General features: G+C 43.2%; 1 protein-coding gene across 1 annotated transcript; it reads right to left on the bottom strand.

Moving 5' to 3' along the window:
• Positions 1-207: 207 nt before the first annotated feature.
• LOC140186880 (snaclec bothroinsularin subunit beta-like) lies at positions 208-16,105 on the bottom strand. Its single transcript, XM_072241585.1, has 5 exons — positions 16,079-16,105; positions 15,935-15,998; positions 10,415-10,542; positions 5,343-5,483; positions 208-300 (listed from the first exon to the last, which is right to left on the bottom strand). The coding sequence occupies exons 1-5, from the start codon at positions 16,103-16,105 to the stop codon at positions 208-210; spliced, it is 453 nt and encodes a 150-aa protein (XP_072097686.1).
• Between the last annotated feature and the right edge of the window lie 201 nt (positions 16,106-16,306).

Genomic DNA, 16,306 nt, shown 5'->3' with positions numbered 1-16,306 from the left:
ACTCAGTGTGTGTTCCCCTGAACCCTCCCATATATCCTCCACTAACCACCGGGCACTCAGCCCCGTTCTGCCAAGCACAGGACTCAAGGAGTTGGTCCACTCCCTCTGTCCAACAGAAGGACTGTTGAGATAACCTCCTGTTCTATACTGCAGTGTCAAAGAAAATTACATATCATTTACTGTAATACTTACAGAAATGATGAATGTTCAGTCTTCTATGCCTCCCTTATTATTAGGTTCACCCATACCAAAGTTTTTGTAACTGTATGACGATCCATCAGTCCATGTGAAATTCTCTTCCTGTGGGATATAAATCAGTAATTATTACTGTAGGAACGCTGAGTAACCTGTCACTTAATGGTACAGGGAGCAGCTGGACCTGATCCAGAGTGAGACCAGAATACGAGCAGCCAGGACAAATGGGGTGGTGAATGAGATTTTAAATGGACTGTCAGGGTGGGGGAAATCTCATGGAAGTAACAGAATCCTTGGAATGAAAGAAATCAGATCTGAGAGTGAAGATCAGTGTGAAGGAATGATGATAATCTGACAACGAGGGAATAAATAGTCACTGAACATGAACACAAATCCTGATCGCTCAAAGAAAGATGGTGAAACAATTCAGAAAGGAAGTTAAAACCCTTGCAGAGGAATGAACCCAGAATCCCAACTAAACAGAAAACAGAGGCAATAATTTATATCGTGGATCCATATATGTTTGTAGAAGATTAAAACAAACCCCCACCTGCAGGGATCAGCCCAGATCAGGGGCACACCTGGAATATTCACTTCCAAACCCAAGGACTAGAGGGGCTTTGAATGTGTCTGAAGTTTAATCCATCCTTTCCTCAATGAGGCAAGTATCCTAAACTGTTACTGACCTCCAAACAGATTATTTACATTCAGTAATGTCACTTCTCACTTTAGGGAGGGCATTGATTGGGTTTGTAAGTGGATACAGAATGTTACAAGAAATTACGTATGGTAGTTACAGGAAAATTATTGAAGAAACAGTGCAATCAGGGCTGGGTGATTCTGACAGTCACATCATTCCATTGAGTATATTTACAAGGATCACGGCCACAAGCAATAACCATCCATCATCAAAGTCTCCCACCATCCCGGCCATACCCTCTTCTCTCTACACCATTGTAAAGTTGAATCAGCTTTGCGTGTCTGGTGAGTGAGACAGAAAACACTGACTGCAAATAGGTGTATTAATCATTTATTTACAAACCGTAAAAATCTGAGCAAACATTCATGTTCCCAACTTTACAGAAACTACAAAGTTGAATATTCAACAAGCATATTTAGTTAAAAGCATGCCCAGAGCATACTTTGCCATTGGTTATGTGTGCTGCTTGCCTTAAACAAAAGTAGAGAGACAGAAAACCTACCTCAAGTGCTCTCTATATTCCCAGGATATTTGAAACTGGACACCAGGCAGCTAAGTAATGGGAAAAGCAGCTGCATTTTCTAAACTAACCAATCACGACAGGTACAGCCCCCACAGTACAACACTCCTACACAGTGCATGTTCCCCTAACCCCTGTATGAACATACCATACATCCTTCTCTAACTGCTGGGCACTCAGTCCAGTTCTGCCAAACACAGGTAGACAGGAGATACAAGAGTGTTTAGTACCATCGCACTGGGCTCAGGAACAGTTACGACCCAACAACTATCAGGATCCTGAACTGGAGTGCATAACTTACTTCACGACTACTTTTAACTGATTCTGCGACATACAGACTCACATTCAAGGACTCTTTACAACACATGTCCTCAGTATTATTTCTATTTGCACAGTTTGTCTGTCTTTCCACAATAGTTGTTCAACAGTCTGTCTCATTATGTACAGTTTTTATGTAAAATTCTATTGTATTTCTTTTTCCCTGTAAGTGCCTGCAAGAAAATCAATCTCAAGGTAGTATATGGCAACATATACATACTTTGATAACAAATCCACTTTGAAATTTGAAATCCTTAAGGTGTGCAATTATAATCTTTATTTATAGTCAAAAATCAGGAACTCATCAGAAATCTCAGAATTAAGTCAGAATTCTCTGTACATGAAGATGAAAAATACAGTATCAATCAGTCAGTGAAGTCTGCTTTACCTCAGTATCCTGACTGGCTGTAAAAGCAAGAATCACAGTAATTCATAATATATTCATTATGATTATAGATAAAGGGAGCTAGGGCTTTACTCTCTGGAGAGAATGAGGATGAGAGGAGACATGATAGGGGTATAGAAGATATTAAGAGGAATAGATAGAGTGGATAGCCAGCGCATCTTCCCCAGGGCACCACTGCTCAATACAAGAGGATATGGCTTTAAGGTGAGGGATGGGAAGTTCAAGGGGGATATTAGAGGAAGGTTTTTTTACTCAGAGAGTGGCTGGTGCGTGGAATATACTGCCTGAATCAGTGGTGGAGGCAGGTACACTAGTGAAATTTAAGAGACTACTAGACAGGTATATGGAGGAATTTAAGTTGTGGGGTTATATGGGAGGGAGGGTTTGAGGGTCAGCATACAGTTTTATGTTCTATGTTCTCACAGCTGAGAAACATTTCAGCCCTTCATTGAATCTTCTTTCAGGACTAAACAGAGTTTAATATTATTTTGCTGAACGCATTGCCTCATGGTACATTGAACAAGAATAGAAAACAACTCTCCTCAATGTGGTTTGGCCAGTGTCATATTTTTGGGTGAGCCCATGCTCAGTGAATCTGCTTCAAGTTATCTGTGGTTCAAATCAATCACCTTTGATCCCATGTGTACCCGGCCATTGTTAGTTACGTTCTTGACAGTTCAGTCAACTGTGTCACAGATATGCAGCAGGTAGTGCTGCTGCCTCACATGTCGAGAGATCAGGATTCAATCCCCAGCTCTCTAGAAAGCAGCTATTTTCTGGAGAGCTGAGTGAGGACAAACCATCATATGGTGGACAGAAAATGAGATGCAAAGGTTTTCTGAGAACAGCCCTGATGAGTTTCAACATTGACACAAACCACTGGGAACCACAAAATTAGATCATCCTGTTTGGGATATCTGCACAAAAAGTGGTGCTCATTCAAATGAGAATGCTGGAATTGAGGAAACAAAGAGGATTAGAATATCTGAAAATTCAAACACCACGGAGGTTATTGCATCCCCCTCACCTCAGTCCTCCATGTAAATAAACCTTTAATCACAGATTGATGTAATCAGCTACCCCCGTACACATCACAACACTGTACGTTGGAGGCCATGGCCTTACTCAAGAACGAGTGACACAAATCAGATTCTGAGGTTTATTAGCCAAGTATTTTTACAGTTTTGATTAGCCATTTTCCATTGTACAATATTTGCAAAGTTTTTCTGATGATTTTGTGAAGTCTCCCATGCAAACGTAACAGACTTGTTATTGATGTCAGGAGATTCATGTGATTTATTTCAATTTCATACCTCACAATTTCATAATTCCCAATTTTTAAATTACTTCACAGCGACTCAGTGACATTGCACTGCACGCAAGCCTTGCCCAGAGTCCTTGATGCATTTTTTGAATAAAAATACTTCAACTTTAGGGAAACAATTAACCAAAACCTGAATGCGGAGAGAATCAGTCAGAATGAAGGGAAATGTGGGAGGTGGGTTAATCAGAGATCATACCACCGCAGTAGAAGAACAGGATAAATAACAAAGCAGATACATCAGGGTTCTCATCAGGTAACCAGCACAGCAGCACTGTCTGTCTATATATTGTATTTCCACATGCGGAGCATATGACACTGATTATATATTGTATTTCCATATATAGAACATATACAATTCTGCCTCCTGTGAACATTTCCTCAATCCAAAGTGAGTTACCAGCACACGAAACAGTGGAGATAATTTCTGGAGGGATAGAATGTAAAAGTAGAGAAGCTGTGTAAATCCTGGATAGAACTGTGGTGAGACTGCACTCTGATCTGTGCACAGTTCCAAGCTCCACTAAATGGAAAGGCTACAGAGACACATCTGAAGGTGAGAAGTTACCAGAACTAAGACGTTACAATTACCAACAAAGGTTGAGCAAACCTGAGCTCTTTCAGCCATCAGTGACTTGGGGGGTGGGGGGGTGGAATCTCCCTCTCAAAAGTTGTATATTTTAGGTGACACAAGAGTTTCTACAGATGCTAGAAATCCTGACTAACACACATGCTGGATGAACTCAGCAGGTTAAGCAGAAACTATGGTGGGAAATAAACAGTCAACATATGAAAAGATGAAGAAAGGTCTCAGCTAGAAACATGAACCAGTCTTTTCTCAGCACAGATGTTGCCTGGCCTGCTGAGTCCTCCAGTATCTTGCATGTGTTACACCGAGTGTATGTTGGGTGTCTGGAGATTGTAACCAACATTTCAATATTGAAAGGTGCTTTTCAGTTGGGACATGGTCCTATTGTCAAAGTTACTGTCTCTATTCAAATGTTAAAATAAAGTAGGTAGTTCTAGACAGTGAAACTAGATAATTATTATGGTATTAAAAATTATAACTATTGTGCACGGAAAAGAACATAGAAACTAGATAGTTACAACACAGTGCAGGCACTTTGGACTTTAACCTACTCTAAGATCAATCTCACCCTCCTCTTCCACATAGCCCTCTATTTTTCTTTCAACCATGTGCCATTCTAAGAGTGTCTTAAATGTCACTAATGTACCTACTTCTACATAAGGCCCAACATGCATTTCCCACTCTCTGTGCTTCAAGTCTACCTCTGACATATCCCCCAATAACTTCCCCCAATCACTTTAAAAGTAAATTCTTTAATGTTAGTCATTGATACCCTGTGAAAGTAACACTGGCTATCCATTCTATTTATGCCTCCCCTCATCTTATATGTCTTTATTAAGTCACCTCTCATCCTCCTTCACTCAGTAGTAAGTGGGCTTTCGATGGGGCACAATATGTTGAGTGTGTTCAGGAAGGATTCCTGGTCAGTAATCTTTCCTAAACACTGCAACATACTCTGGATCTCATTCCAAGTAATAAATCTGACCAGGCGACTGATCTATCAGTGGGTTAGCATTTCAGAAACAGTCATTTTAACTCCCTGATCTTTAGCACAGTTGTGGAAAAGGATAGGAGCAGATGAGTGAGAATGGAAAGTCACACTAATCATGCCAGATGAGGGAGGGTGAGAGAAGGTTCACGTGGAGATAAACGGGCATAAACATGTGGGATTTTATTTGTTCACAGGACACGGTGACACTGGTCAGACCAGCATTTTTTGTCCTTCCTTAATCATCCACTGAATATTTCAGAGGGCAGATAAGAGTCAACATATTCAGATGTCATTAACGTTACCTTGCAAATGTCATTCAGGGCAATCCAAGCCTTTGTCGTTTTTTGGCTCACGATAGAGATCACATTAGAAACGAAGGTGTTGTGTTCGTCTGAGATCACAGAAGCCAGCTGTCCACAATTTGCTTCTTGATTACAGAAATTCTTTAAATGAAAGAAATAATTTATCAGTCAGTGAGAATCAGAGTCTTTCATCCTCTTACAGGCCACTCAGTAAATTGCCCAATCTGACAGAACAAACAACAGTAGAATTGAGGAACAGGCACTGAGATCCATAATGTTGTGATGAGTTAAATAAGCCAACGATGCTGAATTGACATAATCCCTTCTGTATGCACCCGGTCCATGTCCCTTCATTCTCTGTATATTCACGTGATTATCAAAGAGCCTCGTAATCACCTCTATTTTATCTGCTGCCACCACCACTGCAGAAAGGACATTACAGGCGCCGACCACCACCTTGTCAAAATTTGCCCCACACTGCTCCTTTGAACTTACTCCCTCTCAACTTAAATATTGTACATGCCCTCTGGTATAGACACAACGATCATGGAAACATGATTCCAGCTGTCTACTGTCTACAAAACCATAAGACCATAAGACAAAGGAGCAGAAGTAGGCCATTCGGCCCATCGAGTCTGCTCCGCCATTTTATCATGAGCTGATCCATTTTATCCTATTTAGTCCCACTGCCCCGCCCTCTCACCATAACCTTTGATGCCCTGGCTACTCAGGTACCTATCAATCTCTGCCTTAAATACACCCAATGACTTGGCCTCCACTGCTGCCCATGGCAACAAATTCCATAGATTCACCACCCTCTGACTAAAAAAATTTTTTCGCATTTCTGTTCTGAAAGGGCGCCCTTCAATCCTGAAGTCATGCCCTCTCGTACTAGACTCCCCCATCATGGGAAACAACTTTGCCACATCCACTCTGTCCATGCCTTTTAACATTCGAAATGTTTCTATGAGGTCTCCCCTCATTTTTCTAAACTCCAAGGAATACAGTCCAAGAGCGGACAAACGTTCCTCATATGTTAACCCTCTCATTCCTGGAATCATTCTAGTGAATCTTCTCTGTACCCTCTCCAACGTCAGCACATCTTTTCTTAAATAAGGAGACCAAAACTGCCCACAGTACTCCAAGTGAGGTCTCACCAGCACCTTATAGAGCCTCAACATCACATCCCTGCTCCTATACTCTATTCCTCTAGAAATGAATGCCAACATTGCATTCGCCTTCTTCACTACCGACTCAACCTGGAGGTTAACTTTAAGGGAATCCTGTACGAGGACTCCCAAGTCCTGTTGCATCTCAGAACTTTGGATTCTTTCCCTATTTAAATAATAGTCTGCCCATTTATTTTTTCTGCAAAAGTGCATAACCATACACTTTCCAATATTGTACTTCATTTGCCACTTCTCTGCCCATTCTTCCAATCTATCCAAGTCTCTCTGCAGACTCTCCGTTTCCTCAGCACTACCGGCCCCTCCACCTATCTTCGTATCGTCAGCAAACTTAGCCACAAAGCCATCTATTCCATAATCCAAATCGTTGATGTACAATGTAAAAAGAAGCGGCCCCAACACTGATCCCTGTGGAAAACCATTGGTAACCGGCAGCCAACCAGAATAGGATCCCTTTATTCCCACTATTTCCTGCCAATCAGCCAACGCTCTATCCACGTATGTAACTTTCCTGTAATTCCATGGGCTCTTATCTTGTTAAGCAGCCTCATGTGTGGCACCTTGTCAAAGGCCTTCTGAAAATCCAAATATACAACATACACTGCATCTCCCTTGTCTAGCCTACTGGTAATTTCCTCAAAAAATTGTAATAGGTTTGTCAGGCAGGATTTTCCTTTAAGGAATCCATGCTGAGTTCTGCCTATCATGTCATATGCCTCCAGGTACTCTGTAACCTCATCCTTGACAATCGACTCCAACAACTTCCCAACCACCAACATCAAGCTAACAGGTTTATAATTTCCTTTTTGCTTCCTTGCCCCCTTCTTAAATAGCGGAGTGACATTTGCAATCTTCCAGTCTTCCGGAACCATGCCAGAATCTATCGACTTTTGAAAGATCATCGCTAATGCCTCCGCAATCTCCACAGCTACTTCCTTCAGAACACGAGGGTGCATTCCATCTGGTCCAGGAGATTTATCGACCTTTAGCCTATTCAGCTTCCTGAGTACTTTCTCTGTCGTAATTGTGACTGTGCACACTTCTCTTCCCTGCCACTCTTGAGTGTCTGGTATCCTGCTGTCTTCCTCAGTGAAGACGATGCAAAATACTCGTTCAGTTCCTCTGCCATCTCCTCATCTCCCATTACAATTTCTCCAGTATCATTTTCTATCGGTCCTATATCTACTCTCACCTGTCTTTTACTCTTTATATACTTGAAAAAGCTTTTAGTATCCTCTTTGATATTATTTGCTAGTTTCCTTTCATAGTTAATCTTTTCTCTCTTAATGACCTTCTTGGTTTCCTTTTCCTAGACAAGACAAGCCTAGTTTGTCAAATCTCTCCTTAGAGCACAAGACCATAATGTAGACAGCAGCTTAGTAAGCTTTTTCTGAATCATTCCCAAAGTCTTCACATCCTTTCTGTAATTAGTGGACCATGAAGGAATAGAATTCTCCAGACAGGGCCTATCCAGATTTCAATAACACTGCAACATAACTTCCTGACTCTTGAACCTATTGCCTCATTTAATCAGAACAAACATGACATACACCTTCTTTACCACCTATCAACTTGCGAGATCACTTTCAGGCAGCTATGGACTCCTAAGATGGAGTACCTGGTAAGGCTCTGAAAACTTGTGCCATCCATTTGGCGGGAATATTCAAGGATATTGTCAACCTCTCATGCTATGGGTGGAAGTTCCCACTTATTTCAAAAAGGCAGCAATTGTGCCAGTGCCTGAGAATAATATTGTGAGCTGCCTTAATGACTATTGCCCAGTAGCACCCACATCTAGTGATGAAATGATTTGAGAGGTTCGTCATGACTAGACTGAACTCCTGCTTCAGCAAAGATGTGGACCCATTGCAATTTGCCTATCGCTACAATAGGCAGACGCAATCTCAATGGATCTTCACATGGTCTTAAACCACCTGGAGAATCAAACACCTGTGTCAGGATGCTGTTCGTCAACTACAGCTCAGCATTTAACACCATCATTCCCACAATCCTGATTGACTAATTACAGAACCTGGGCCTCTGTACCTCCCTCTACAATTGCATCCTTGATTTCCTAATCGGAAGATAACAATCTGTGCGGATTGGTGAAAACATATTCTCCTTGCTGACAATCAACACTGGTGCACCTCAAGGGTGTGTGCTTAGCCCACTGCTCTACTCTCTCTACACCCATGACTGTGTGGCTAGGCATAGCTCAAACACCATCAATAAATTTGCTGTTGATACAAACATTGTTGGTATAATCTCAGATAGAGATGAGTGGGTGTACAGGAGCGAGGTATGCCAACTAACGGAGTAATGTCGCAGCAACAACCTGGCACTCAACATCAATCAGATGAAAGAGCTGATTGTGGACCTCAGGAAGGGTAAGATGAAGGAACACATACCAATCTTCATAGAGGGATCAGAAGTGCAGAGAGTGAACAGTTTCAAGTTCCTGGGTGTCAAGATCTCAGAACCTAATTTGGTCCCAACATATCGATGCAGTTCTAAAGAAGGCAAGACAGTGACTGTACTTCATTAGGAGTTTGAAGAGAATTGGTTTGTCCTCAAATATTTCTACAGTTATACTGTGGAGACCATTCTGACAGGCTGCAACACTGTCTGGTATGGGGGGTGTAGGGGAGCTACTGCACAGGATCAAAAGAAGCTGCAGTAGGTAGTAAATCTAGTCAGCTCCATCTTGGGTACTAGCCTACAAAGTACTCAGGACATCTTCAAGGATTAGTGTCTCAGAAAGGTACTGTCCATTATTGAGGACCTCCAGCACCCAGGGTATGCCCTTTTCTCACTGTTACCATCAGGTAGGAGGTACTCAAGCCTGAAGGCACACAATCAGCGATTTAGGAACAGCTTCTTCCCCTCTACCATCCGATTCCTAAATGGATATTGAATCCACGAACACTACTTCACTCTTTTAAACATATATTATTTCTGCTTTTTGCATGATTTTGAATCTATTCAATATACATATAGTGCAATTGATTTACTTATTTATTTTTACTTTTCTTTTTCTATATTATGTATTGTTTTCAACTGCTGCTGCTAAGTCAACAAATTTCCCGACATATGCCAGTGATAATAAACCTGATTCTGACATCAGTGACATTAAGGAACCCATCACTAACTAGGCACTGTTCCCTTACATTTAATCTTCCAAAGTGCAACGCCAGCCTAGATTAACCAACTGCTGTTTCCCCACCCATATCTAGCATGATCATTTGGCAATCTTCCACACTCTCCACAACACCATCAATCTTTGTATAGACTGTGAACTTACAAAACCCACCCATCCACATTTTTATTCATGTCGTTTACATATATCACAAGCTGCAGATGTCCCAGGACGGTTTGCTATGGAACACCATCAGTCAAGGACTACCATCCAGAATAAGATACATTGCCTATTACCCTCTGTATTCTACATGCAAGTCAATTCTGAATCCAAACGGCCAAGTCACCACAGATGTCACTCACTTTCATCTTCTGGATGAGCATCCCATGCAGGAACTTATCAAATGACTGACTAGGATCCATGTGAAACATTATCCACAGCTCTACCCTCATCAATCAGCTTTGCCACCTCCTCAAAAAGCTCAATCAAATTAGTAAAGAAGTGACCTGAACCTCCCCTGCAAAAATCATTTGAGTCCAAACCCAATTCTGGATGTGGAGATTCCCTAAAATCCAAATATTTCACACTCTGACACAACTGATAGTAACCGGGGTCCACGGCTGGAGTGAAGCACCCCCCAGAGCATCGGGATTCATCATGGACAATTCAACTAGAGGCTCTGCTGTGAGTTCATGGCAAGCCAACATTCACCAAGCCTCCCAGAGCAATCACTGGTTTCAGTGACTTACCTCAGCTTTCTCCAATGTCATTTTGTCACTGAAAAACCGGTAACAGGAGTTTAGAGGAGGAAAATAAAACCACTTTTCCTCACAGGGTCCTCTGGATATTCCATGTTTTTCAAGGTTCTGCTGAGACCCTTTCAGTCAAAGAGAAATAGAATTTAAACCAACTACAATAACCAAAGTATCAGTTCCAAACAATCACAAATTTTGCTGTTTCACAACACAAGACCTTGATGGACACACAGAGGAGGTCAGGGCTTGAGGGAAGGAAGAAACGACAGCTGTAGCTGTGGCCTATCTAGTGTTTAATACAGTCCTAATGTGATCTCCCTCAGTCCATCTCTTGTAAAAGGGAAAGGGACAAATGGAGGAACTGCCGGCTGATCAGCCTGACACAGGGAGTGGACAAGGTATTGGGAAATGATCTGAGTAACAGCACAAATCATCCTTTAGGGCAGTGCTGTTATTCAAGGACAGTCACATGGAGATGGTAAAGTCTGTACAATTTCTCTTCTTAGAATCTCCGTCGGGATCCAGAAGGATTTGCCTTCCAAAGGAGTGGAAAGTGTTGGTGTGAGAAGGGAGCATGAGAAGGCCTTGGTGAGTAGGGTAAAGGAAAACCCCAAGGCATTCATCAATTATGTGAAGAACAAAAGGATGACAGGAGTGAAGATAGGACCGATTAGCGGTAAAGGTGGGAAGATGTGCCTGGAGGCTGTGGAACTGAGCGAGGTCCTCAATGAATACTTCTGTTCGGTATTCACCAACAAGAGGGAAATTGATGAGAGTGAGCACAATGAGTGAGGTTGATGTTCTGGAACATGTTGATATTAAGGGAGAGGTGGTGTTGGAGTTGTTTAAATACGTTAGGACGGATAAGTCCCCGGGGTCTGACGGAATATTCCCCAGGCTGCTCCACGAGGTGAGGGAAGAGACTGCTGATCCTTTGGCGAGGATCTTTATGTCCTCGTTGTCCACGAGAATGGTACTGGAGGATTGGAGGGAGGCGAATGCTGTCCCCTTGTTCAAAAAAGTTAGTAGGGGTAGTTCGAGTAATTATAGATCAGCGGGCCTTGTGTCTGTGATGGGAAAGCTGTTAGCTTTCATAAGACGAGGGATAGAGTTTAAGAGTCGTGGGGTAATGATGCAGCTCTATAAAATTCTGGTTAGGCCACACTTGGAGTACTGTGTCCAGTTCTGGTCACCTCACTATAGGAAGGATGTGGAAGCATTGGAAAGGGTACAGAGGAGATTGTTACGTACCCCGTAACTGGGTTGCCAAACCAGCAGAAATGGATCACTCAGTTGGAGTCTGGATTACTAGAACTAAGAAAGTTTTATTAAAGAAACAAGCAACACGGTAATCGAAAGGATAATAAATGCAACAGTTCAGCAATGATAACCACACACGTGCACAGAATTAAGATAACAGCATCAATCAAGCTCTATCGTTGTCTAGGGATAAGTGACCAATTTCAAAGTGACACAAAGTTCAGTCCAATTTAGTAGTTCAGGTCACAGTAATCGTTGCCATGGCGATGGACAACGTGGAAGGGGAGAGAGGGGAGAGAGGGGAGAGAGGGGAGAGAGGGGAGAGAGGGGAGAGAGGGGAGAGAGGGGAGAGAGGGGAGAGAGGGGAGAGAGGGGAGAGAGGGGAGAGAGGGGAGAGAGGGGAGAGAGGGGAGAGAGGGGAGAGAGGGGAGAGAGGGGAGAGAGGGGAGAGAGGGGAGAGAGGGGAGAGAGGGGAGAGAGGGGAGAGAGGGGAGAGAGGGGAGAGAGGGGAGAGAGGGGAGAGAGGGGAGAGAGGGGAGAGAGGGGAGAGAGGGGAGAGAGGGGAGAGAGGGGAGAGAGGGGAGAGAGGGGAGAGAGGGGAGAGAGGGGAGAGAGGGGAGAGAGGGGAGAGAGGGGAGAGAGGGGAGAGAGGGGAGAGAGGGGAGAGAGGGGAGAGAGGGGAGAGAGGGGAGAGAGGGGAGAGAGGGGAGAGAGGGGAGAGAGGGGAGAGAGGGGAGAGAGGGGAGAGAGGGGAGAGAGGGGAGAGAGGGGAGAGAGGGGAGAGAGGGGAGAGAGGGGAGAGAGGGGAGAGAGGGGAGAGAGGGGAGAGAGGGGAGAGAGGGGAGAGAGGAAAACAAAACACGACTGATCATTCAGAAACGGCTTCCACTCACAGACCGGCGATAATTGCTCACAAGCAGCTTTTGGGCAGGTCCTTGGTGATGTCACCTGAGGTCACCGACTGTGACCCCTCCTCCAGATGCAGTTGATCCTCTGCAGTGAACTCGGCACCCAAGCAAGGGCGGACACACACCGGGTTCTCGCTGATCGTACCTTTCCACCCTATGCGTTGTCCGGTACTTCCCACCGACTCGTGAGAGGTGCACCGCTTCCAGGGTCTCGTTACCTCGGGTGTCGTGTGTCCTGCCTTAGCGAACCGGTCCCTTTTTATCCCCCTGCTGGGGTATCGCCTGTCCATCACTTCAAACAGTTCAGGGTTCAAAGGGGGAGCCGCCCTAGACAGCTCTCTCTCTCTCCCGTCCCTTCATTACACATCCCCAGATGCTGTTTCATTGTGTTCCTTATCTCTCTCTTGAAGACAGGTGGCAGACCAACTGCTGACCACACAGGACAGCTAACATCTTATCTATGTGTATTCTCGTCACAAGATTTACCAGAATGCTGACTGGTTTAGAGAGTATGCGTTATGATCAGAGATTAAAGGAGCTAGGGCTTTACTCTTTGGAGAGAAGGAGGATGATAGGAGACATGATAGAGGTATGCAAGATATTAAGAGTAGATAGAATGTACAGCCAGCGCTTCTTCCCCAGGGCACCATTGCTCAGTACAAGAGGACATGGCTTTAAGGTATGCAGTAGGAAGTTCAAAGGGGATATTAGAGGAAGGTTTTTTGTTGGTGCGTGGAATGCACTGCCTGAGTCAGTGGTGGAGGCAGGTAAACTTGTGAAATTTAAGAGATTACTAGACAGGTATATGGAGGAATTTAAGGTGGGGGGGGTTATATGGGAGGCAGGGTTTAACAGTCAGCACAACATTGTGGGCTGAAGAGCCTGTACTGTGCTGTACTATTCTATGTTCTATGTATTTCTTTCAACATGGGGTGGCTGTCACACGAGAACCACCACTCCGTCCAGACAAAGTGTGTGCCTGATCTGCTGGCAAGGAGGTCCAAGTCCATTGTTAACCAAACTCTGCTGAACAGCCAGACAGTTGGATAGACAGTCAGACATACACGCATTTTGACCATCTACTCACCACGATCACTGACAACATCTTGCATAGTTTTCTCACCTCTTTTCCTTCCATCTCATCCTACCCTGATCCCCTCCCTCAGTCTGTCTCCCTTTGGTAAATCTGCCAATCAGTGTGAATTTTTTCCTTTTCCTCTGGAGATCGTTTCAAATTGACCAATGTTGGGGATTCAGTATTTTCAGATAGGATTTGAAGAGACAGGGAAATTGATAAGGGAGAGGTTGGCCCTGACAGTAAGAGATGGGATGAAGATGGGGAGAGAGGATATTGGTTCAGTAAATGAAGTAGTAACATTAGTTTGCTGTTTCTTCATTTGCTGAGAAATGGAAATGGGCAGAAGATATTGGGTTTGTCTCTGGGCCCCCAGTGGTGGGAGTGTAAAGTGTGGAATACATCAGAACATTAGAGGCACATTTCAGAAGGGTAATAGTTCAGTCATGAGCAACTGTGACCTTCACGTAGATTGGGAAATCCACATTAGCAGTATTCACCAAGTATATACAGAATGCCTTTCTGGATCCCAATGTTAAAGATCGAATAACAGTTCAAGCAACGAGCAATGAGAATAGTTTATTTCATAATCTTGTCAGCAAAGAATGAATGTATTAATTTGAAAGGGATTTTTAACAACTCAGGAATTTAAAAGTGAAATAAGCCAGATGTAGATATGAGGCATGGCTTTGCTTTGGTCAGGAGGGTCATGGAGAAAATACAGAAGGATTCAGAATCAGAATCAAATTTAGTATCACTGACATATTTGATGAAATTGGTTGTTTTATGGTTGATGTACAGTGTTAGACATAAAACTACCCTCACAGGTGTGATAGCAGAGAAGCAACAATGAAAATTTAAAGAACAAACTCACAGCTTATAACAAACATACTGTATATCCTGCAGGCTGAGAATAAACGGGGAAGACATAAAACAAGTACAGAACTTTTGCTACTTAGGAAGCTGGTTGACATCAGATGGCAGGTGTGACATGGACATCAAAAGAAGAATAGGGATGGCAAAGGACACCTTTATAAGAATGAAGAGTATACTGACCAATACTAAACTAGGCATGACAACCCGCCTCAGAGTACTGAAATGTTAAGTTTATCCAGTTATGTTATATGGCTCAGAATGTTGGACAATATCTAGTAACATGAGGAAACGAATTGTAGCAGCAAAGATGTAGTTTTTGAGGAGGATGCAAAGAATATCATAGACAAAATGAATGTCTAATGAGGATGTCATGAACAGAGCAAACACAAGAAGAGAAATAATGTGTGAGATCATGAAAAGGACACGTAACTTCATTGGACGTGCGATTAGGAAAGAGGAGTTAGAATGCATGGTAATTTTGGGAAAGATTGAAGGGAAGAAAGCAAGAGGAAGACAAAGACAAATGATGATGGAGACAGCAGCCAGAGAACTGGAAATGAATACCAATGAATTGATCCACTTGACCCGACACAGGAGTATGTGGGCCATGGCAGTCAAAGCTCAAACTGGGCACGGCACCTGATGATGATGGTGATGACTGCATATCCACCAGAGATACAAAGAACAGCAGAAAGAGCTGCCTATCCATCGGTAACATTCAATGACAAAGATCAAAGGAAAAGGATTTTATCAGTGATAAAAGAGCAGCCTCCCTCGGCCTGAGTCAACGTAGTAGTAGTAGTAAAGAGCAGCAAGCTGGAGATTTGGAATAATTAAAAATGCTCTTTAACAGCAAAACAAAGAAAACAAATTTCATCAAATAAGAGCCAAGTTGTTGCTAATGAAAAAGGAAACAGAATTTCAGTGCCATCCTTTGAGAAATGGAATAAATCTTTCCCCAGAAAAAAAAGATGAACAAAAGCTGTTGTGAGTCCCTTGCAGTCCAGCTGTGCTCCATCAGTCCTTCATCTCCACCTTCGAAAGTGACAAATAGACTGTACTTAGTGCATTGGACACAGTGCCTGCAGAAATTTCTTCTCTGTATCCACTGGGTTCCTCACAGGTAGTCCCATACCCCTCTACCGGCAACTTTATTTTGCTCCGAACCATCACTTTGGAGAGATCACTGTCTCCTGATCTGCAAAAGGGTTTCTGACTCATCTTCCACTTCAACAGTTTGGAGGTGAATATCCCAGACAAGAGACAATTTTTACCACCTCCTGACCAGTCCACTGCCCACAAATTCCCTTGTCCCACAGTCCCAACACAGTGCCTGAGCATTCATTCCTCACATTCATTCATATTTATAAAGCCCCTGGAATCAATGCAGCTAACCTGCCACATCACTGACAAGCAGTGCAGTCACCACCAAAACCCACATCTGCATCACGTTTCTTCTCTCAAACCTGAAATACAAAAAAAATTCATCATTAGTGTCGTTTCCCAGTGAAGGTGGGGATATCCTGCTGCCATTCCCACCTCTCTCTCTCTCTCTGCTCTCTGCATCAATAAAGTTTCTGATGGTTTTGCATCCCCACATGTGTAGTTTTAGATCTCTGAAGTTTCAGAAAATATTGAAATTAAACTCAATTGGTTCAACTAACCAATGTATATGTTACCACTACCAAATCACTAGCAGACAAACAAGAACCATTTCACAGGAAACCACAGAAATGACTTGTGAGCTGCAAGTGTGACTGTAGAATG

This window comes from Mobula birostris, chromosome 23, assembly GCF_030028105.1.
Source record: "Mobula birostris isolate sMobBir1 chromosome 23, sMobBir1.hap1, whole genome shotgun sequence".
NCBI classification, from domain to species: Eukaryota; Metazoa; Chordata; class Chondrichthyes; order Myliobatiformes; family Myliobatidae; genus Mobula; species Mobula birostris.
The sequence above is the reverse complement of the archived record's forward strand: the minus strand, read 5'-3'. Positions and strand labels throughout refer to the sequence as shown.

Coding starts and splice junctions, on each gene's coding strand:
- LOC140186880 (XM_072241585.1), bottom strand. CDS start 16,105: ATGCAGAGAGCAGAGAGAGAGAGAGAG. Junction 10,543..15,934: donor GCTTGTCAGTGATGTGGCAG/GTTAGCTGCATT, acceptor TTTGACTGAAAG/GGTCTCAGCAGAACCTTGAA. Junction 301..5,342: donor CCCTGAATGACATTTGCAAG/GTAACGTTAATG, acceptor TATATCCCACAG/GAAGAGAATTTCACATGGAC.